The sequence below is a fragment of the Phodopus roborovskii genome, unplaced genomic scaffold (assembly GCF_943737965.1).
Source record: "Phodopus roborovskii unplaced genomic scaffold, PHOROB, whole genome shotgun sequence".
Taxonomy (NCBI): domain Eukaryota; kingdom Metazoa; phylum Chordata; class Mammalia; order Rodentia; family Cricetidae; genus Phodopus; species Phodopus roborovskii.
In genome coordinates, this window is record NW_026126480.1 from 36,648,973 (window position 1) to 36,671,406 (window position 22,434).

Below are 22,434 nucleotides of genomic sequence, written 5' to 3' on the forward strand. Positions count from 1 at the left end.
TCCATGCTTCTCAAGACAACAGCCAGTCTCTGCTTGGACTGTGCTCTGATTAGAGGCTGTGTGGTGCTTTGGGAAACCTCCAGCTCTCATATACACTAATTTCAGCAATAGAAATACATTTGGGTGGGCAGCCTGCCTCTATGTCAGACAAAAAGGCTGCTTGATCTCCAAAGTCCATAAGTCTTCACTGTTCTTCCACTGAGGGGAGTAAGGGTGTGTGTGTGTGTGTGTGTGTGTGTGTGTGTGTGTGTGTGTATGTGTGTGTAGAGAGGGGTGGATAGCAGAATTTTTGAGGGAAGGGATTGAGGACTAGGAAAGGGCCAGATGACAAATCTTGGGCCTTTGCCTAGAAATACCATAAAGCATCCTGAACTCAAATTCTTTGGTCCTTTTGCTAGAGCAAAGCCTTCTTTATGATCCTCTCTGGTTCACCTTCTTGCTACTGTACTCCTCAACAGGGACTTTGCCTGGCTTTTAAGTCTTCTTCCACTGAGAAAAAGTAGTTGTTGCTTTTATTATGATTAATCTATCTCAAAGCAGCTGGTCAGGGTTACACAGCTCTGGACATCTAACACTTCCCTCTAGCTAAAGCTAATGGATATTCTAAATGGAATCGCATAGAAGAGGGCCCCCATTTTAAATCTTGTCTCTTTGAAGGTGGTAGCCATAGCTCTAGTGCAATGTTCTTCTAGCCTGGGGTTTCCGTCTCAATCCAGATGGTTCCTTCAGGGCTTCTCAGGGCTGGACCAAACCCAGAGACAAAGTTTGGATTAAAACTGAAGCCAGGGATATCAACAGAAGCTCCCATCTTGGTCATCCATTAGTGTTAGAAAAGGTTGGGAGTTAGGGCAAAGGCCTTGCCACACTACAGGCAAATGGAAGTCTTCTTGTTACTGTGGGTCATTTGGTAGAAGAATATGTGGGAAATCTGTCTGAAGCTCCCGGCACACTTACTGCAAATGTGAGGTCTTTGGCCTGTGTGGATATGCTGGTGGTGTCCACAAAATACTACTGGCAACCAGGTACTTCTAGGGCTTTTTGCCCATGTGTGAACATTCATGGAGCTGTGGTGTAAGATTTTGCCACATTCTGGAAAGGTTGGTCATTTGCTCAAGTGGATGCGCTGGTGTTCAATGAACATGGTGCTCTCACTAAAGCCACGTCCACATTCAAGACACCTGAAAGGCGGCTCTCCATTGTGAGTGCGCTGGTGCCGTAGGCAGTTTGAGCTGTTGGTGAAGTTCTTGCCACACTCACAGCAATTGTAGGGCTTCTCACCTGTGTGTGAACGCTGGTGTTCCAGCAGATAGGAACTGCGCCCAAAGCTGTCTCCACACCAGACACAGAAGTAGGGTTTCTCTCCAGTGTGACAGCGCTGGTGCTGTAAAAGGTTAGAACTCAGGCTGAAACTCTTGCCACAGAGTCCACAGCGGTAGGGTTTCTCCCCAGTGTGAGTACGCTGGTGCTGGATCAGATTGGAGCTAACCCTGAAAGTCTTACCACACTCAGCACAAGCATAGGGCTTCTCCCCAGTGTGCACCCGAAGATGTTTTGCTAGGTCTGCACTGCGGCCAAAGGCCTCTCCACACTCTATACACTTATGAGGTCGGAGACCTGAGTGAGAACGCCGGTGTTTAGTGAGATTAGAACTGAGGCTGAAGCAGCGGCCACATTCTGGGCAGGGGTAAGGTTTTTCACCAGTGTGCACCCTGTAGTGCTTAACCAGATCTGAGCCCCGCCGGAAGCTTTTGTCACACTCTGGACAGCTGTAAGGCCGGTCACACCCATGGCTGCTTTGATGATGAATGAGGTCAGAGAGGCTGGCTACAGTCAGCCCACAATTCTTGCACCTGAAAGCTTTGTGGACTGCAGGATCATTGGTCTTGGCAAAGGATTCTTCCCCAGGGCCAGAGTCTGACCTACATAGGTACTGCTGGCCCAGCAACTTTTCCCCGGCGGCCGGTTGCTCCGACAGCGCCAGGAGAGGGCGCTCATGCAACTCAGTCTCGCGATCCAGGGGCGACTTGAGGTCTCCCGGGAATTTTGATGTCCCGTTCCCCAGCAGCTTTGCCCCGTCTGGATTCTCCCAAGCAGCTCCTGGTGCCACAAGTTCCATTGCGGGCTTAGAGCGCTCGCCGCCGGTTTAGCTCATCAGCATTGGAAGCTTGGAAGCTACCACCGGAAACGGAAAGGTCTACAAGCCCGAGCTGCTCTAGGAAGCAGCAGTGAACTTTCTCGGTAGGTTTAACTCTCTCATTCACTTAACGAGAGCTTGGAGTTCTATGAGTTGATCAGTCCGGCTTCTGGATCCTAGACCACCACGCTTGGGGGTTGTGAATAAAATGTAAATGAGGAAAGGCAGTCGCTGGCAAGGACGTACCGGGAACGGAGTAGTTAAGTCACGTTGAGCAGCACAGACTCCATAGCGGGCCGTCTGGTTCTAGAAGCAACAGCTCACCCTTAAAAACCCTGAGAGGAGTTTCTCACCCACCTCAAACTGCTTTAAGCTTGGGCCGCCTACATATCCCAGCATGCACCGCACGCGCCTCCTACTTTTACACAGATAAATACCATTCTCGCCATGTCTTCTGCGACTGTGCAAGTACCCAAGTTCCATAATCTAGAACTTCTACTTCCGACTCGCATGATAACTGCGGCGGCGCTATTCAGAGGAGCAGCTTGGCCACGCCCCTCTCCTCCAGTTCCGCTCTCTCAGAGAACCGGCGAGACACGGGGCGGAGCCTTAGCCCCGGGCCAAGATGGCGGCTGCGAGACCGGCCCTTACGGACTCTCTCTCGTTTTGCCTCGCGCAGCTCACGGCGGCGGCCGGGGAGGGGCCGGGTTGGGGAAAGGACCCAGCTATCAACGAGACACCCCTGGGCCGAGCGCTCTTAGCTCTTCGCACGCGCCACATCAAGGCTGCAGAGGGAATTGAGCGCTTCCGGGCACGCGGCGGGCTCCGCCCCCTTCTCGCCCTGCTACGCCGAACGGCTGCTGCGGGCCCCGCCCCGTCCCAAGCAGCCTCTGGCTCCGCCCCTTCATCGGTTGCGTCAGCTGGTTCTTCCCCTTCCCCTGGCCCCGCCCCCGCTGCTGAGCCGCCTTTGACGCCTTCGTGGCCAGTGCGCCTGCGCAAGACGCTGGATTTGGCGCTCAGCATTCTAGCCAACTGCTGTACGGAGGAGGCGTGCCGAGCCGAAGTTCGTAGACTTGGAGGCATTCTCCCTTTGGGTAAGTGCTCCGCCCCCTTTTCTTAGAAAGGTCCCACCCACAAGACCTGTGCAATCCTTAGTTCTTTATGTCACGACTCTGAGTGCATGCTTTGTGATGGTGCAGCGCCACTCATCTCAGGTGTCATGCTGTGTGACGTCACTGCTCTCTATAAATTATACCTGCACCTGCCCAGACCAGGACTAGGTATTGGCTCCTGCCTCACTCTTGAGCGAATGGTTTGTATTTTCTAATGTTGGTGTTTGTAGCGGACAGTGCTTATTGCTGTGTCCGTCCCTGTGCAAGGTTTCATTCACGTGGATGAGCTGGAGGTCAGAAAGTTTTAAAAGTTCAGAGAATGGACCTAAAAAGTGGTGCAGTCAGACATAACAGACAAATCATCCAGCCCCTCTAAAACTAGAACTCAAAATTGAAGTGAACATAAAATGAAATTCAAATATAGAATGCCAGACTCCAAGCTCAGGCTGGGTACCTCAAAACACGCAGTAAACAGTAAATTCCAGGAAAGGGTATCGGCTCCTTTGGCGCCTCCTAATGGTAATGATGGTTTTTTTTTGTTTTTTTTTTTTTTTTTTTTTTGGTATTTTTGAGACAGGGTTTCTCTCTGTGGCTTTGGAAGCTGTCCTGGAACTAGCTCTTGTAGACCAGGCTGGCCTCGAACTCACAGAGATCCACCCGCCTCTGCCTCCTGAGTGCTGAGATTAAAGGCCTGTGCCACCAACACCGGGCTAAAAATATTAATTTTTAAAGTGGAGCATTTATATATTTAAAATTTGCATAGAATGCACTTGTACAGTACTGTGTTTGACCAGAGGCTTGGCAATAGCCCTTGTAAATACCAAGTTCTCTAACCTTGCTTCCACAGTTCTGTGCTTGCAGGATAACCTTTTGATTGGCAGGAATGAAAGCAGACTTGGTTCAAGCCAAGTTACCTGCACTACTTTGACAACTTCAACCATTCTCCCTGCCCAATTCCTTGTCTTGTAGTACCCCATCCCTACAGTTGCCAGAGTGTGTAGGTCACTGCCCTTCTTAGTATCCTTTTGTGGCAGCTGTTGCCTTCACATTTAAATTCTGACTGCTCGGACAGTAATTTGAGGGGCTTTGTGAAATCATAGAACTGTTATGGCACTATTACCTTGGGGCATTTGGAAAAGCTGCTTCCAAACCTGAGACACTCTAGCCTTTCCGTATACCATCCTTCTGGCAAATATCCATTCACCTTTTAGCATCATCTGAAGATGCTTCCCTAACCTTCAATCATGTTTGTTTTTTCCTCCTCTCTCATTCTTCTCTTTCCCTCAGAGTTTTCTTGTCCTGATCACCTGCTCCCAAATAAACACACAAAAGCTTAATTAATTATATTAATTCCAAATGCTTGGCCGATAGCTCAGGTTTATTACTAACTAGCTCTTACATTTAAATTAACCCATTTTTATAAATCTGTATATTGCCACATGGCTTGTGGCTTTACCTGTCCTTTGGCATCTTGTTTCCCCTGTGGCTTGCTTGGGTGGCTCCCTGACTCCGCCCTTCTTCTCCCCCTCTTTAGTTTGGTTTTCCACCTAACCTTGTCCTGCCTGGCTGTTGATCGGTCAGCCTCTTCATTAAGCCAATCAGAGCATAATTTACACAGCACACAGGAATATTCCATTGCACTCCTCCTTCTCTCTTTGGGTTGTTGGGGATTGGCTCAGGGCTTGATTAAGGTAGACAAACACTCTACCAGTGACCTTCATCCCTAGACATTTACCAGACTCTTGACATGATTAATTAGAAACAAATAAGGGGTAGAGCCTTCAAGAAGACAAACTGTCTTTGCAGTGACCATTCTTCAATGTGTGAAGACAGACAGCATCCAGAACCGAACAGCTCGTGCACTGGGGAACTTAGCCATGGAGCCTGAGAGCTGCAGGGACATTCACTCTGCTGGTGAGAAGGCTGTGAGAATGGGGTTGGCTGAGACCTGTAGGAGGTGGACTTCCATGTCTACCCTTGCTCATTGTCTGTCTTCTTCCTTTTCCAGGTGCTGTTCCCTTTCTTGTTGAGAGCCTAACGGCCTGCCAGGACTCACAATGCTTACAGAGTATAGTTCGTGCCCTCCGCAACTTGGCAGACTCGCCCCAGCACCGCCTAGCCCTGGCACAGCAGGGAGCAGTTCGGCCACTGGCTGAGCTTTTGGCTACTGCCCCAGACCCTGCACTGACCTCAGCCCTAGTTCGCGCTCTCTTGGAACTCAGCCGAAGCTGTTCCCGGGCCTGTGCTGAGCAGCTGAGTCTGGGTGGGGGACTAGGCCCACTTGTCAGCCTGGCTTCTCACCCTAAACGGGCAATACGTGAGGCAGCCATCCTGATCCTTGCCAATCTGTGTGCCCAGGGCCTGGTGCGGCCTGCACTGGGCAATGCTGGTGGTGTGGAGGTGTTACTAGGTGAGCTTAGGCGAAGACGGGGTCCCAGCGGGACCAGCTCAGCTTCCCAGCAGCCCCTAGTGCGGGCTGTGTGTCTCTTGTGCCGGGAAGCCATCAACCGGGCCCGGCTTCGGGACGCTGGTGGTTTGGAGCTGCTGATGGGCCTCTTGCAGGACCCTGGTGCCAGTGCCTGGCACCCACGTGTTGTGGCTGCTCTTGTAGGCTTCCTTTATGACACTGGAGCCTTGGGCAAGTTACAGGCTCTGGGCCTCGTGCCTCTTCTGGCCAGGCAGCTATGTGGTGAAGCTGGCGAAGAGGAAGACGAAGGAATCGAAGCTGCTTCCTGGGACTTCCCTGAGGAACGGACCCCTGGGCAGACAGAGGTGGGAAGCTTCCGAAGCCTTAGGTGAGTCCCCTTATCGGGGCCTGAGGGGTAGATGGTGCTTGGGGAGGGAGTTCGTGCCTGCTATGGTCATCTTCCTTACCTCTGCCTCTTTTCTGTTGTAAGAGATTTACCAAGGGTTACTCTTAATTCATTGCTCTTCCCTAATATGACTTGACTCTGCCATCTGTCCCTGGCTCCACCCCTTCACCCAGAACTATGGGCCTTGCAAATGTTGATTGGGGGTGGCATTTGACCTGGTTACGGCGATATGCTATGGAGCCTGCTTTTTATTTATGTATTTATATGTTTTTGAGATGGCGTGTTTCTTTGCAGGCCAGGTTGCCTGACTCTCATTGGATAGCCCGGGCTGTCCTTGAATTTGCAGCTATCCTTCTGCTGTTCCTATTCTGTTATCATCACTGAAACTTTCAGGAAACTGACTTTTCTGAGCCACTGATTTCTTGCCCACCGAGTTGCTGCAAAGACTACCCTTACCTGGCTCCGAGTGATGGCCAGTAATGGCAATCTTGTGGACTGCCATCTCACTCCCTGAAGGCCTCCTCAGATGAGAAAGTACCTTCTGAGAGCCCCTCTGTCTAGAACTCTCTTCTTCCTGTGTGCCTTCATCTCGCACCTCCTTCAAGTCTCTGTTCAGTTCTACCATCTTTGTAAGACGTGGTGATCACCATCTTATATAGTATTTCACCTCTCCTCTGATCTTCAGAGTCCCTTCCCCCTTCTGTTACTGTATCTTGCTACACCGACTTCACAGCAACACACCATGAAAGGGTTGTTTTGTTTTGTTTTGCTTGGACAAGGGGTCTCGCTCTGTAGCCTAGACTGATCTTAAACTTACCATCCTCCTGCATCAGTGCCTGAGTGCCAGGATCACTGCGTACCTGGTCACACCGTGTTGTTTACGTGCTTGCACTGCTTCTCCTCAGTAGGTCATAAACCCCAAGAATAACCTGTTTTGTTCATTGCTTTTCTTGAGCACCTGAAGCTGGACGTGGCACATGGTAAACGTTAGTAATTCAGGATGAGGTGTGGCGCCCCCTCAGCTCTGTGTCCTCCCCACTTACACCCTCACAGAACTGTCCCCTTTCCCTCCCTCCCTTTCTCTCCCCCTCTTTCCTGCCCTCTCTCCTTCCCATCTATCTACTTTTATTTTTTCTTTTTGAGACAGTATTGCAGCAGACTGTCCTGGAGCTCACTGTCACAGGCTTGCCTGGAATTTGTGGTACAGAACCATCCGTTTTGATTATGCCTCCTCGCCTTTTCTCCCTGTCCTCTGTAGGTTGTGGCTGATTTCTGAGGGTTATGCAGCAGGCCCTGGAGATGTCTCCCCAGATTGGTCCCCTGAGCGTTGTCCGATGCCAGAGCTATCCGAGTCAGGGAGTCCTACCTCTGGCCAGACCTCAACGTCGACACCCCGCACCCTTCGCAAACTGAGCAGAATTCCTACTGCCACTACTGAGGAGCCTTGGGGCCAAGAGGGGCCAGCGCTGTTGCTGTTGTCACGCTTCTCCCAGGCTCCTGATCCAAGTGGAGCTCTAGTGACTGGCCCAGCACTGTGTGGCCTGTTGGCCTATGTGACAGGCGCACCAGGACCACCAAACCCACGTGCGCTACGGATCTTGGCACGTCTCACCTGTAACCCTGCCTGCCTTGAGGCCTTTGTGCGCAGCTATGGAGCAGCACTCCTGCGTGCCTGGCTGGTACTTGGTGTCTCACCAGATGACTGGCCTGTGCCACGTGCCCGGCCTGTGCACCAAAGCCAGCACCGGGAGCTGGGTATGTTTCCCCTAGCCCTACCCACATGAAAGGCCTGTGTGGTCCTAGAACCTCTACTTCCTACTCACTTGCCCTCACTGTTCTCTCCAGCCCACCAGCCAAGCTTCTCAGCCCCCCGGCATGGGGTGGGGTTGAAAGACAGGGGACTGTCCCTTATTATGTTCCATAGCTCTGGAATACAGAGAGTTTGTTCTGTCCTTTGCCCAAACCTTGGGGCCCAAATAACCTGGTACCAGCTTTGGCTCCTAGTACTGTAGAATCTGACTTTTCTGTATTTCTTTACCCACTCAACTCTTGGTTCTGCACTGTCCTATTTCCACCCCGGGCACACTCATTTATGTACTGAGACCGACCCATCGTGTCCTCTCAGGCTCTACTACCGTTTTCATCTTAGGACTACCCTGTCTTCTGGACCTGACTGTAGGCTGTTTCATTCCTTAAGGGCCCCGATCTGCACCCTGACCCTCCATTCGCCTGTCCTTGGCCAGTGCTCTTCGCACTCCTCTGATGATTTCTTGCCCCGAGACTTTACTCTCCCCTCTCTTGTAGACCCAGAGGCCTGTCTTGCCCATAACACCCCAGCCTGACCTGCTGTGTCTGTCTCTGCAGGTGAGATGCTGCTGCAGAACCTGACTGTTCAGGCTGAGTCCCCCTTTGGAGTAGGCGCTCTCACCCACCTGCTGCTCTCTGGGAGTCCCGAGGACCGTGTAGCCTGTGCACTGACCCTACCCTTCATCTGCCGGTGAGGGGGGAGCGGGTGTCTTGCAGGGATTGTGAATAAGATTTTGATTGTGAATAAGATTTGTCCTGCCTTGCTGAAATACCTCTTTTTCCCCCTGCAGGAAGCCTACTCTGTGGCGCCGTTTACTTCTGGACCAGGGTGGCCTCCGCCACCTCCTCACAGCACTAACTCAGCCCGTTCCACACCCACTCTTCCTCTTCTTTGCAGCAGATTCCCTTTCCTGCCTCCAAGGCCTGGTGTCACCCACCTCAAGCCCAGTCCTTTTCCCTGTCATGCCCTCGGAACTTGACTCAGCCTCCCCTTGCCTCTATGAACCTCTCCTGGGCCCAGCCCCTGTCCCAGCCCCTGACTTGCACTTCGTTCTGGATTCAGGCCTACAGCTCCCTGCTCAGCGGGCTGCCTCAGCCACTGCCTCCCCCTTCTTCCGGGCCCTGCTCTCCGGCAGCTTTGCTGAAGCCCAGATGGATTTGGTACCACTTCGAGGCCTGTCCCCTAGTGCAGCATGGCCAATCCTGCATCATTTGCATGGCTGTCGTGGCTGTGGGGCTGCTTTGGGGCCCATACCCCCACCTGGACAGCCCCTGCTGGGCTCCAAGGCTGAGGAAGCTCTGGAGGCTGCTGGCCGTTTCTTGCTGCCTGCACTAGAGGAGGAGCTAGAAGAGGCCGTTGGCTGCATCCACTTGGGTCCCCGAGGTGGCCCTGAGTCAGTGGGTGAGGTATTCCGCTTAGGTCGGCCCCGGCTGGCTCTCCACTGTGTACGATGGACACTGGGGCCAGGGCAGTGCCCTAGGAAACGGGCCCTGGCCCTCACAGGGCTTGTGGAAGCAGCAGGTGAGGAGGCAGGACCTCTAACTGAAGCTTTGCTGGCTGTGGTAACAGGGATCGAGTCGTAGTACAGGTGCTCCAGGCTAAACTGTTGGCATCCCTGGAAGAGCACCCAGGGATGAATTTGCTGGACAGGAGGCTCCTCTCAGCATGGCATGAGGGGAGACTGCAGAAGGAGCTATCCTCAGGGACTGGAGAGAAAGTGGAACCAAATCCAGGCTGAAGCTGAAGATCTGCAACTAAAAAGCCAATACCAGAGTCTGCATGGAGTCCAAGAGGACAGCTCAGGGCCCCGGGGTCTGCTCTGACCTGACCCTAGGGTATTGAAATTAAAAATGAGATTTCGATACTGCTGTTGTGTGGTTCTTCTGTTTGCTTTCCTCTGGAGATGCTCCACCCACTCACCTGCCAAGAGACCCATGCTTTGACGTGGGCATCCAGATTTAAGAGTTCAATAAATAATTGCCTAGTGGTCACTATAGGCCTGGGACATGGTGGGTTTTCTATTCGGATAAAGTTTTGTGTGTGTGTGTGGGGGGGGGGTGCTTTCTGTTTATGGGTCCTCATTGCTTTGACACAGCTACCCATCTAAATGCAGAACCTGGCCAGCCTGCAAGGTTTGGGCAGAGGACAGCAAGTGTGGTGGCATGTCATAACACTTCTGACTGTCCTTTACCTGTCAGTCTCTGCATCCATTCCCATCTCTAGTCAAATTTCTTTTTTTAAAGATACTCATTCATGAGTGGGCATGTGCATATTATGGCTCGCTCCTATGTAGAAGTCAGAGGACAGACAGCACGAGAGAATCAGTTCTCTGGTTGCATCACATGGATCCCAAACTCAGGTCATTTGGCTTGGCAGAAAGTGCCTTTATCTGCTGAGTGGTCTTACTGGTCTAAGCCTAAAGGGAGACCTGCTGTGTTCTTAGGGCTTCTCAGCCCAGTCTTAGTCACATTCAGAGAAAACTGTTTTACTAGTGTTCAGATGAAGGAAGGGTCTCCCTTCACTGTGCTCTCAGGAGCCCTGGACTAAGCCTGCCAGGGTCTGGGCATTTCAGAAAGGTGAGTTAAGGTGGCTCTTGCTGCCCCTGAGCCTCTCTGGTTCAGGTTGTGGCTTTAAGGTATGTATCACACACCTTTAATTCCAACCCTCAGGAGGCAGAGGCAGGTGGATCTCCATGAGATCTAGACCAGCAAAGGTTTTATAGTGAGATCCTATCTTTTTTAGGTTCTTACACCTGGCTCCTTTCTGACTGATTTAGGCTGGCATGGAGGGTTATGCTGGGCTTCAGTGTTTTTACCAAACTCCAGGTTCTGACTTCCTCCTGGGTTGAAGACACATAGTCCATTGTTTAGATCTGTCCTCCAGATTGGCAGTAAGACAGCTGCCATCTGCACACCCATCTCCAGGTGTTTTCAACTTGGCTTTTAGGGAGTTGGCCCGGGGACAGCTTCTTGTCACCCTGGCTGGGCTCTGTATGCTGCTTGCTTCCTCCTCTTTGATCAGCACCTCAGGAAAGGGCTATTTTGGAAGAGGCTCTGGCCACCTCAGTGTTCAGAAGAGTTTTGTTTTACACGTCTGGTGTTTTTCATCCTGGGAGTTTACATGGGGTTTAGGTCTGAGCTCTGCTCTCCCTGTTGTGCGTATCTATCTCCAGGTATGTTTTTGCAGGGAAAGCCCCGACTTGGGATTGGTGCTCTCCGAGCGAGACATTTCTTAAGTGTGTATGCCTCTTGCTGTTCAATCTCTATTTGGCTGGCTGTCAGACCTGGAATCACTCCTGTCTAACAAAATTCTGCAAGGGACACGTCTTAAAAATACCCTGAGGAGTGGGCTCTGCCTAGAACTCAGTTGCTGGCTTTGGGAGTAGTGGGCTTGGGGGGCTTCAGTTTATGGGAGGGAGCTCCCTTAGGAGGGAGCTACGGAAGAATCTCTTCCAACTTGGCTTCTTCAGCTTCTGGGACTTGCTGCCTCCGAGGCAAAGGCTGGGGTGTGGCCTCCTCTGAGCTGAGCCAGAAGGCTGGAGTGGTTGGGTGGGCCCTGGTGCTGTCTTTCTTCATGTCCCCATGCTCCCCCTTCATCGCTCCCCCCTCGACTGTATCCCAGCGGGTCCTGGCTTCCATACATGGTCACGGCCCTGCTTCTAACTCCCTGACGTCCCCCCCCCGTCCCCCGCCCCCACCGGACACGGCCCCCGCCCTGCTCGCCCCAAGCTGTCTGCCAGCGCACCGCCATGGAGGACCTGGGTGAGTGGGGACCGGATCCCCTTAGCCTCTCGCCCCTGCCTGCATCTATCCTCTTTCCCACTCACACTCCCACATTTCTCCCATTCCAGTTTTCTCCCTCCATTTTCTCGCCTCTGCCTGCCTGTGCCTTCCTCCCAAATCCACGTACCCTTTCCTGCCTCTCCCTTCCTGCGTGCCTTGCCGCACCCTCCGTTCTTCCCTGGCTCTGCTCCCTCAACCCGGTTTGTGCAATGGATTAGGCTTTGAGACACCCACGGGGCCTGCATTCAGAGGCTCTGGGAAGGAAGGGGTTAAGGGATCCTTGGGTCCTGAGACTGGGAACATTGACTGGAGAGGAGAGTTTGACATCAAGTTTCGGAGATGAAAAGGGGCCCAGATAGCCCGCCCTAGGGCTTCAAAAAGAGAGGAGTAAGAGCTCTGAAGTATAGCAGAAGTCAGGTGAGTCATCGGGACAAGAAAGAGAATAGACAGAGAGTGCCAAGGTGGCAGAGAGAAGTTAAAGGTTTCTACCTAGATGCTCAGAGAAGAGTAAAGGGATCGCTAAGCTCATAGACTCAAAGCGTCCTAGGCGTCCTATCCTCCCTATTTGCGGAGTCTGTGCTCCGCATGGCGGGATCTGGACTCACAGCAGAGGGCGCTCCTCAATAATAGTCTCCGTATAAGAAGTACCGCAAAAAGCAGCTCCCTGCCAGTACCTCTTGTCCCTGAGAACTGGGTGAGACTTCATTGTGACCAAGAAGTGGGCCAGGCTGGCCAGGCTATTTAAATGTAGGGAGGGATTAAGCACAGAGAACATTTAACCAGGAAGTTGGGTGTCAAGCATACAGCCAATTGAACAGTAAGAGCCAGTCTCGGCTGCATCAGGAAAGATGGAGAGAATAAGAGTCAAGAGACTAGGTTTGTACTAGGCTCCCAGGACAAGTCAAGGGAGATGTCTAGTCATAAATACCCCCTGCTACCGTTCTATTTCTTTGCCTTGATCTGGCCCTGTGTTTTCTTAGCCTCTGCCTTTAACACTGGCTTCTATCTTTTCAAATACTGCCACATGGAACCCTTTATCTTCTAACCACTTAAGACCTTGACCCCCGACCTCTCACCCGAGGGCCTCTCACTGCAGATGCCCTGCTCTCTGACCTGGAGACCACCACTTCACACATGTCACGGTTAGGGGCTCCAAAAGAGCGCCCACCAGGGACACTCACACCTCCCCCACCCTATGGCCACCAGCCACAGGTGAGATGAGATTCTGGGGTCTGGGGCAGCCATTAGGAGGGCCTGGGTTGGTCTGGGCTATGGGAAATCAGTGTTTGAGGTAAGGAACATGACTGTTCTTCCACACACACCTCGACTCTCTGCAGACAGGGTCTGGAGAGCCTTCAGGAGCCTCTGGGGACAAGGATCATCTGTACAGGTGAGAAGCCTGGGAACTGGGGCGTGGAGATGGTGAAGCTGGCTGAAGTTCAGGTGAGGGGACTTGGATTCCCCACCCTAAACCCAGATCCCCTCTTGTCCCTCAGCACAGTATGCAAGCCTCGGTCCCCAAAGCCTGTGGCTCCCGCAGCTCCTCCATTCTCCTCCTCCAGTGGTGTCTTGGGCAATGGGCTCTGTGAGCTAGATCGTTTGCTTCAGGAACTTAATGCTACCCAGTTCAACATCACAGGTACCAGGGTTACGGAGCAATCTTTGATGGGTTGGGGACAGAGCAAAGCAGGACAGAGTCTAAGGGACACAGACTTCTCCAAGGAGCAGTTAAAGGACATGACGCCTTCACAGGGAGGGTGAACTGAGTGCCCCCCTTACCTAGTGTTATTTTCTCATCTCTCCAGATGAGATAATGTCTCAGTTCCCATCTAGTAAGACGGCTGAAGGGGAAGAGAAGGAGGACCACACTGAAGACAAGAGCACCTCCACTGTGTGAGTTTGGTGTAGTTGACAAAGCTAGGAAGGAGGTGATGGGCCTGGATGTCTGAGTTACTGGGGGGGGAGTGTCATGCTAGCAGGCTCTAAGGTTATACAACTGTGTTCTCCACAGCCCTCCCAGTCCATTCCCTGTCACCTCCAAGCCTTCAGCCACCTCAGCCACTCTGGAGTTGGATAGACTGATGGCATCACTCTCTGACTTTCGTGTCCAGAACCACGTGAGTCTGGAAGGATTCTGGCTGGTGTCACTTTGTGGTTCACCAATCCAGTTTTGATGCTTCCAATTTGTGGCCTTGTTGACTCAGTGTCATGTACTCTTCCCTGCAGCTTCCAGCCTCAGGGCCATCTCAGCCACCAGCGGTGAGCTCCACCCAAGAAGGGTGCCCTTCTCCACCAGGACAGACCAGCAAGGGCAGTCTGGACACCATGCTGGGCCTGCTGCAATCCGACCTCAGCCGCCGTGGTGTTCCCACTCAGGCCAAAGGTCTCTGTGGCTCCTGCAATAAACCTATTGCCGGGCAAGTAAGTGCAGCCCTGAGAACGGAGGCACATGTTCACATAGCCACCTTTGAGAGCCAGACTGTGCGCTTTCCCCTTCATGAATATTGTTTATTTTTTGAGAATGCAATGCGTGTATACAGTATATTTTGGTTCTATCTAACCCCTGTCTTAATTCCTTCCAATGTCCCCACCTTCCTCCCAACTTCATCTTTTTAAAATCACTGAGTACAGTTAGTGCTTCCAATATGTGCATGGGCGTAGGGCCATCCTCTGGAGCATTGGTACCTCCTAGGGGCTGCATCCCTGGAGAAAACAGGAGCACCCTCTTGCAGCAGCCAGGACTGCCAATCCATCCTCTGCTAGAGGTTGGGCTAAGTGAGCCCCTCGCTCATCCTTGAGGGAATTCTAACAAAGCTTGGTACTGAGCAGGTCTTATGAAAGATCCACAGCTGCTGTGAGTTCATGAGAGCCGCAACCCTGTTATGTGGAGAAGGCACTGATTCACAGACGTCTCCCTGGCTTCCGGCTCTTACTGGCTTCTCCACCCCTCTTCTGTGATGGTCTCTGAGCCAGCTGTGTGGGGAGATGTGTGCTACAGATGTTCCATTTAGGACAGTGTGCCCTCCCTTTCAATGACTACCGGAGGGATGGAAATTGTTTTCCTTGTGAAATTCAGGCCCTTGATATGCTAGGTAGACCCTCCATCACTGAGCTGTACCCTAACTCTCAGGTTTTTGTTTGTTTGTTTGTTTGTTTAATTGAGACAATGTTTCATGTATCTCAAGCTGACCTCAAATTCAGTATACAGTCAAGGGTAAACTCCAATTTCTGATCACTAGTTTCTACCTTCTGAGTGCTGGGATTGTAGGCATGCATTGCCTCTTCTCAATTTATGTGTGATTCTTGGGGACTGAACCCAAGACTTTGTGTATGGTAGGCAAGTACTCAACCACTTGAGACACAGCCCCAGCCCAGCCGTTGGAATTTTAAAATAAGATATTACTATGTAGCTCAGGCTGCCTTAAAACTTAGGATCATCGCACCTTTACCTCCCAAGTTCTAGGATTTCCAGCATGTGCCACCATGCCCACCTGAAATGGACGTTAATAATTTTATTTTATGTGTTTTTTTTTAAAAAAACACAAACACTATTTTATTTTTTGAGGCAGTGTCTTACTGTAGCCTAGGTTGGCCAGAAATACACTCTGAATCCCAGACTGGCCTTGAACTCATGGTGGTGTTCCTACCTCAGCCTCCTAAGTGCTGGAAGTACAAGGATAAACCATCATGCCCAGATATGCTTTATGTTTTCTTAATTTAAAAAGTTGTGTGTGTGCCAGGGACTGAACACAGGGCCTTTACAAATGCTAAATATACCTTTTGACATTGAACTAACCTTTGGCACCCAAATACACCATGCTTTCTGTGCTTTGTGAATATAGACCCTGGAGTATAGCTGGAAGGCCAGCTTTGGACCTGTAACACACCTTGGACTTTGGGTTTTTCATCCTGATCCATCAGGGTTAAGATTGGGAAAATTCCTGGTCTGTAAACCTTAGCTCACCCAGCACTCGCCAAACAGGGAGAGTCGCTCTGACAGAGACCTCCCATTCAACTTCGCAGGTGGTGACGGCTCTGGGCAAAGCCTGGCACCCTGAGCACTTCCTTTGCAGCGGTTGTTCCTCAACCCTGGGAGGCAGCAGTTTCTTCGAGAAGGATGGGTCCCCCTTTTGCCCTGAGTGCTACTTCGAGCGCTTCTCCCCACGTTGTGGCTTCTGCAACCAACCCATCCGACACGTAAGCTCTGCAGAGCCCCGCCCATTTGCCCGTTTCATTCAGAGAGAACCGGCCAAAGGCAGAGCTGTGTCTCCCCGCTACCTCCACCCCATTCTGCCTCTCCTGTTTCCCCTCTTTTACCCCAAATTCATTGTTAGTTCTTGCCACTACAGACACATACTTCATACTGTTGTCCCCATTCGCCCAGATAACCAAACGGAGGCGGAGGGAAGAAGGGACAGGAGACAGTAGTGCCCTTTTTCATTTTCTGCAGAAAATGGTTACTGCCTTGGGCACCCACTGGCACCCAGAACATTTCTGCTGCGTCAGCTGTGGGGAGCCCTTCGGAGAAGAGGGTGAGAGCTCACACTAAACCCTACAGGTTCATCGTTCTCCTGGCCTTGAGTTTTCTCCCTCTTCCCATGGGTTCCCATCCCCTCTCGCCCTTTCCTTGTCCTAGACCCCATCCTCCCCTCCCTACTACCCAGACCCACGGCCACTCTTGGATCTCCTAGTCCCGCCCACATCCTCTGTCCCTGCCCCCAGGTTTCCACGAGCGGGAGGGCCGCCCCTACTGCCGGCGGGACTTCCTGCAGCTGTTCGCCCCGCGCTGCCAGGGCTGCCAAGGCCCCATTTTGGATAACTACATCTCGGCACTCAGCGCGCTCTGGCACCCAGACTGCTTCGTCTGCAGGGTACATGGCTGCGGGGAGCGGGCTAGGAGCCCAGAGTTAGTCTGGTTGACTCTTTCTGGAAGCACCTCTTCACGTCTGCTGCGAGGCTGCAGGGTCCGGGTGGATGTTAGTTATGCATGTGGATTATCGGATTATCTTGTTAGGGTTTTGCTCATTTGGCATATTTTGTCTATTCCTCGTCTGGCAGGAATGCCTCGCGCCCTTCTCCGGAGGCAGCTTTTTTGAGCACGAGGGTCGCCCCCTGTGTGAGAATCATTTCCATGCCCAGCGTGGTTCGCTATGTGCCACGTGTGGCCTCCCAGTGACTGGCCGCTGTGTGTCTGCTCTGGGTCGCCGTTTCCACCCGGATCACTTCACCTGCACCTTCTGCCTGCGCCCGCTCACAAAAGGCTCCTTCCAGGAGCGTGCCGGCAAGCCTTACTGCCAGCCTTGCTTCCTGAAGCTCTTCGGCTGACCTCCTGGTGGGATCACACATCTCCAAAACTAAGTCTCCAAAGACCCATTTGTGGAAAAGGCTGATCCTCCAGCTCCCTAGCTCTGGAGCTACCCACACATCCCTTGTCACGACCGGCACTCCCATCCCTGTTGTAGCCCAGCCACTGGAGAGACCTACCCCTAAAGTACTCTAGGTTTGTCAAGTTCAGAAAGGTACCCACACGCCTAAAACATCCACTAGCCTGGAATGCAGACCTCACTCTGACCTGATCCAGATTCTTGTCATTCTGGCCAATCAGAGGCCAGGATATCCCTATTCCTCCCCACCGAACACTATTCTGTACACTTTTTTTTTTCTACAAACATAAAAACACGCTCCATACCTCATGGTGCCAGAGAACCTTGCTTTACTACCCAGACCCCTTGACCAGTCCCTGTGCTCTAGGGGTTTTAGGCCACAGCTCTGTGGAGACAGAACTGTCTCTCCCGCCTTGTGGATAAAAACAAATATCCGACAAAGACAAGCTTAGAGAGGCATGCCTGTAGTCCCAACATGTAGTCCAGGACAAGCAGCCTCTGTTGCATAGCAAAATTGAGGCCGGGTTGAATTTTTGAGACTATCTCACCACCACCACTCCCCCACCCCACTACAACTGGAAACCAAAATCCAAATTCCAAAGCAATGGCAGCAGAGTGAAAGGTATGGTAGTTCATGACTGTGATCCTAGCACAGCAGGTCTAGTAGTCTACAGTGAGTTCCAGGCCAGCCTGGGCCCTAGGTTACTGTATAAAACCCAGAATCAAATGCAGGGTGGAGTGGGGTGGAGTGGGGTGGGGTGGGTGGGGAGAAGAGCCAGGTTCAATTCCCAGCACCCACAACTGCATGTAACTCCACTTCATGGATTCCAGCACCCTCTTCTGGCCTCCACAGGCATCAGGTACACACATGGTTAGCAGACATGCATGTTGGTAAAACATCCATACATACAAAACACAACTTTTCAAGAAGGGTTGGAGAAACAGCTCAGTGATTAAGAGTTGCTATTACACATTCAGAAGACATGTGTTCGGTTCCCAGTACCCATATGGTGGCTCAAAACCATTTGTAGCTCCAGCTCCAAGGAGGCTCCTTCGTGCATGTGCTGTGCACACATACATCCAGGCATATACATAAAATTAAATATTAAAAACAATTTAAAAGTTCTAGGCTGGAAAGAAGACCCAGATGTGAAGTCCTAGGCAGGCACCTGGAACCAGGACAAGGGCGGAGTCTGGGATGCCTTTCAACTCTACTCTTCCCCTCTCTTCCTCCCCTTCCCTCAGCTCCCTATATTCTTGAAATTAGTGCTAGTTTGGTTCCCAGACTTTATTCCTCCAACTTCTTTGTTGTTGTTGGTTTGGTTTGGTTTTTAGAGACAGGTTTCTCTGTGTAGCCCTGGTTGTCATGGAACTCACTCTGTGGACCAGGCTAACCTTGAATTTAAGAGATCCTCCCATTTTTGCCTGGGATTAAAGGTATGTGCCACCTTGTCTGGCTCCCCCCCCCCAACACTCCTTTTAAAGGACTCTCCAAGGTCACATCAAAGGCAAGAAGTTCCTTTAACTATTTTAGAGGATTTACAAATCATGGAAAACTAGGTCCATGACCACACCACAGAAAAGGATTTCAGAATGAACTAGTTTATGAAGCAGAGTTATTGTGTATTAAAAAAGAAATTTTTAACCACAGGGTCAAGAGAGGCTCTGGGGGGAAAAAAGACCATAGGTGTGGTCTCCTCAAAGACAGACAAGTTGGGCCTAAGTGTTTTAACTGCTAATGAGTTTCTAAGTTATCCTCTACTTCTCTGTTTCTACTCCTCTTTTTGATAATTAAGACTATTAATTTGGGCAAAGTGGCAGGCTACAGAATTAAAAGCTCTTTACCAATTATACATCTAATAGAAGGTCCATATCTAAAATATAAAAAGAAGAAGAAGAAGAACAAAGAAAAACCCTTGATGTTAAGAAAACAAATGATCTTGTTTAAAATGGGGTACAGAACTAAACAGAGTTCTCAAAAGACGAAATACAAATGTCTGAGAAACATTTAAAGAAATGTCCAATATCCTTAATCATCAGGAAAATGCAAGTCAAAACTACCTTGAACAGTACTTGGGAGGCAGAGATAGGCAGATCTGTCACATGAATAATAAAAACCCAGAGATAAATATTGAGGTTCAAGCTGAAGCTTAGAGAAGAAAAACAGCCAGCCACTTGCTCTCACCTCTACCTCAGGCTGAAAGGACTGTTCTGTCCTAAGCATGGCTGGAGAATAAATCTCTAAGACTGACTACTGAATGCCCCACCCCTATCTTATATACGTGTCTAGTGCTGGGATTAAAGGCATGGGACCCAAGTGCTGAGATCTTCCTCGTGTGAGATGTTTCTCTTTTAAACTGATATCCACTCATGTAGTCCTAGGTGGCTTTGAACTCACAGAGATCCATCTGCCTTTGTCTTCTGAGTCCTGGGATTAAAAGTGTGTGCCGCCACCACCTAACTTCTATAGCTAACTAATGTGGCTGGCTTTGCATTCTGATACTTCAGGCAATCTCTATTAAATCATAAATAATATATCACCACACAGATCTCTGAGTTTGAGGCCAGCCTGGCCTACAGAGCGAGTTCCAGGACAGCCAGGGCTGTCTTGAAAAACAGAAATGAACAAACAAAAAAACAAAACTACTTGGAGATTTCACCTTCAGACAGAATACTTCAGTCAGAATGGCCAAGATCAGTAAAACAAATGACAGCTCATGCTGGTGAGGATGTGGGATATGGGGACCATTTATTCATTGCTGATGGGAGCGTGAACTCATGCACTCTATGGAAATCAGTGTGGAATCTGCCTCAAGATCCAGCTATACCACTCTTGGGCATAAACACAAGGCACTCCACATCCTACTACAGAGACACTGGCTCAGCCATCCTCATTGCTGCTCTATTCATAATAGTCAGAAATTGGAAACAGCTAGATGTCTATCATGGGATGAATGGATAAAGAGATGTGATACATTTACACAGTGGAATATTACTCAGTTGTTAAAAACATAATCATGAAAATCATATGCAAATGGATGGAGCAAGGAAAAATCATCCTGAGCAAGGTAACTCAGATCCTAAAAGACAAATATGGTATGTATTCTTTTATTTGTGGTTGTTAGCTCTTAAGCTGTTGAGAGACATGCTCCAGTTCACGTAACCACAGAGGTTAGGAATAGAGTGAGGGACTATGAGTGGAGGGGAAGGTCTCCCAGGGAAAAGGAATAGAATATATGGTTATGAAGAGATAGGATTTGATTAACAGCAAGATTAAATTAAAGGGAGGGAAGGGGGCTAAGAGAGGGAACGTGAGAAAGGGACAACTAACCCTCGGGGCCATTGCAGGGGCCATGTGGAAACCTGCTATTATAGAGGCTTCCTAAAGTGTGTACATATATAAAAGGAATCTAAATGCAGTCATCAAATGATGGGGGAGACAATGCTTTGGCTAGACATCTTATATCACCACGGGAAACATCCAGTGCCAGGAATGTGTTATATCTAGTTGTGTCATTGGCCAAAGGATGCTCCTGGAAGCCTCCAAACACCCCAGACTATTACCAAGGATATTGGTTGCTCTCCACAAACTGACAGTAAGGCTCTCCCTATTGCATGCTACCAGAGAAGAAAGTAAAACACTAACCCAGCTACAAGCCCTTCAGTATATAATATGGTAACCTGCCTGCATGGTATGTTGGCATAGTAGTGGCACAAACACAAACATTGAGGGAGTAACCAACCACTCTCGGATTGGATGTAAGGCCCACTCCATGAGATGGAGCCCATGACTTATGCTGCTCAGGTGGCCAAGAAACTGAGACCACATAGGTCATAGACCTAGGAGAAAACAAAACAAAACAAAACACTATGTTCTGCTAGGAGTGGCAATAAAATGACTTCTAATGACATTCTCCCGTACCCATAGATCAGTGTCTCTCTCACCCAGCTATCATCAGAGAAACGTCTTCCTGCAGTATATGAGAACTAACACAGAGACCCAAGACTAGACAATGTTCAGAGAGTGAGAGACCTTAATAGCATCATCTTCCCCTAGGGCTCAGAGAACCGTGCAGATGAGAAGGCAAAAATATTGTAAGAGCCAGAGGGGATGAAAGACATCAAGGAAACAGTATCTCCAGGCACAACAGGACTGACTCAAATATGAACTCAGAGATTGTGGCAGCATGCACAGGGTCTGCACAGGCCCAAGCCAAATGGAGTCCCAGAGCTGAGAGGGGGGAAATGAACAGACGCTCCCACACCTAACCAAGAGGCTATCTTCAACTGACAGCCACTTGCAAAGGAAAAACTTGTTTTCTCCAATGGGCTCTTCCTGAGTATACATACATTGTATTTAAGGGTAGGTCTCAGGCCCAACAGTAGATGGCCAAGATAGCATGAACTCAGTGGTATTTTTGGAGACTTTTTGTCTCATATTACTTTGTTTGGGCTTTTTTTTTTTTTTAAACCTTCTGGTCTTTTGTTTGTATATTGTGACTTTCTGTTTTGTGTTTTTATGTTTGTGTGTGTGTCTGTCTCTGTGCATGTTTTTCATACTTTCTCTATTTTGTTTTATTCTTGTGTGTTTTATTTGCCTATTTGAGAGAGAGAGAGAGAGAGAGAGAGAGAGAGAGAGGGCTCAGAGGTGGAAGAATGGGAAGGATCAGCAAGGAGATGAAGGAGAGGAAACTGATCAAATATATTGTATGAAAAATTATTTTAGATTAAAAAGATTATTGGGTGGCTCTGGGGGTGCCATGCGGGTTCTTGGAATTGATCCTGGTCTTCTGCAAGAGAAGCCAGTGCTCTTAACTATCTCTCTAGCTCCCTTGTTAGAATTCTTGATTCTCAGATGGTGAGAGGCATTAACCAGTTTCTTGGGTGAGGGCACGTGCATGCATGCACACCTGTGTGTATATGTGACATTTTCCTCCCACTGAAAGACAGAGATTGGTGAATAAATACCCAAGTTTCCTAGCCCATTAATGGTTCATTCTGAGGTGCATTCTGTACCAGCTTCCCATTGGTTCTACCCATTAAACAATGCATCACTTTCTGGCCCTTCTCCTTTGTCTTACTTCCTCTACTCCTTCACATATTATTAGAATCATGTGTCCAATGACATTTGGCCTTCCATGACTGGATTCTGTGTCACACTCCCTCCTTTAAGGATTATTCTCAGACAAGAAACTGAAGAAGTAGTTGAGAACCTAGGTGACTTGGAAGGGAATTTTTGTGACTTTAATGATGGACCATGTGCATATGGGCAGGGCACCCAGCATGTCTACTCCAGGGGATGGTGTGAATTCAACCAGCCTTGAGCAAATTCATTCGAGGAAAGAAAACTGCCTTTGTATTGGGCATATACAGAGCTTCCCTGGTCATAACTTCTTAAACAA

General features: G+C 50.0%; 3 protein-coding genes across 3 annotated transcripts; 2 read left to right on the forward strand and 1 right to left on the reverse strand.

Moving 5' to 3' along the window:
• Positions 1 to 279: 279 nt before the first annotated feature.
• LOC127228420 (zinc finger protein 239) lies at positions 280 to 2,116 on the reverse strand. The gene has a single exon (XM_051193114.1). The coding sequence runs from the start codon at positions 2,114 to 2,116 to the stop codon at positions 1,103 to 1,105; it is 1,014 nt and encodes a 337-aa protein (XP_051049071.1). The 3' UTR covers positions 280 to 1,102.
• A 285-nt stretch (positions 2,117 to 2,401) lies between these two features.
• Positions 2,402 to 9,733, forward strand: Armc5 (armadillo repeat containing 5). The gene is made up of 6 exons (XM_051193115.1): positions 2,402 to 3,228; positions 5,053 to 5,160; positions 5,255 to 6,041; positions 7,318 to 7,814; positions 8,424 to 8,556; positions 8,657 to 9,733. The coding sequence occupies exons 1-6, from the start codon at positions 2,760 to 2,762 to the stop codon at positions 9,447 to 9,449; spliced, it is 2,787 nt and encodes a 928-aa protein (XP_051049072.1). The 5' UTR covers positions 2,402 to 2,759; the 3' UTR covers positions 9,450 to 9,733.
• Positions 9,734 to 11,424: 1,691 nt separating this feature from the next.
• Positions 11,425 to 17,341, forward strand: Tgfb1i1 (transforming growth factor beta 1 induced transcript 1). The gene is given in 12 exon segments (XM_051193116.1): positions 11,425 to 11,550; positions 11,552 to 11,627; positions 12,745 to 12,860; positions 12,986 to 13,038; positions 13,145 to 13,287; positions 13,454 to 13,541; positions 13,660 to 13,765; positions 13,875 to 14,069; positions 15,672 to 15,845; positions 16,099 to 16,180; positions 16,371 to 16,519; positions 16,707 to 17,341. Coding segments are annotated over 12 exon segments (1,560 nt in total). The 5' UTR covers positions 11,425 to 11,439; the 3' UTR covers positions 16,974 to 17,341.
• The last annotated feature ends 5,093 nt before the right edge of the window (positions 17,342 to 22,434 follow it).

Excerpts from the sequence above, each read along its gene's own strand:
- LOC127228420 (XM_051193114.1), bottom strand. The coding sequence starts at position 2,116 with ATGGAACTTGTGGCACCAGGAGCTGCTTGGGAGAATCCAGACGGGGCA.
- Armc5 (XM_051193115.1), top strand. The coding sequence starts at position 2,760 with ATGGCGGCTGCGAGACCGGCCCTTACGGACTCTCTCTCGTTTTGCCTC. Across the intron at positions 3,229-5,052 it reads TGGAGGCATTCTCCCTTTGG|TGACCATTCTTCAATGTGTG; the intron begins GTAAGTGCTCCG and ends CTGTCTTTGCAG. Across the intron at positions 8,557-8,656 it reads ACCCTACCCTTCATCTGCCG|GAAGCCTACTCTGTGGCGCC; the intron begins GTGAGGGGGGAG and ends TTCCCCCTGCAG.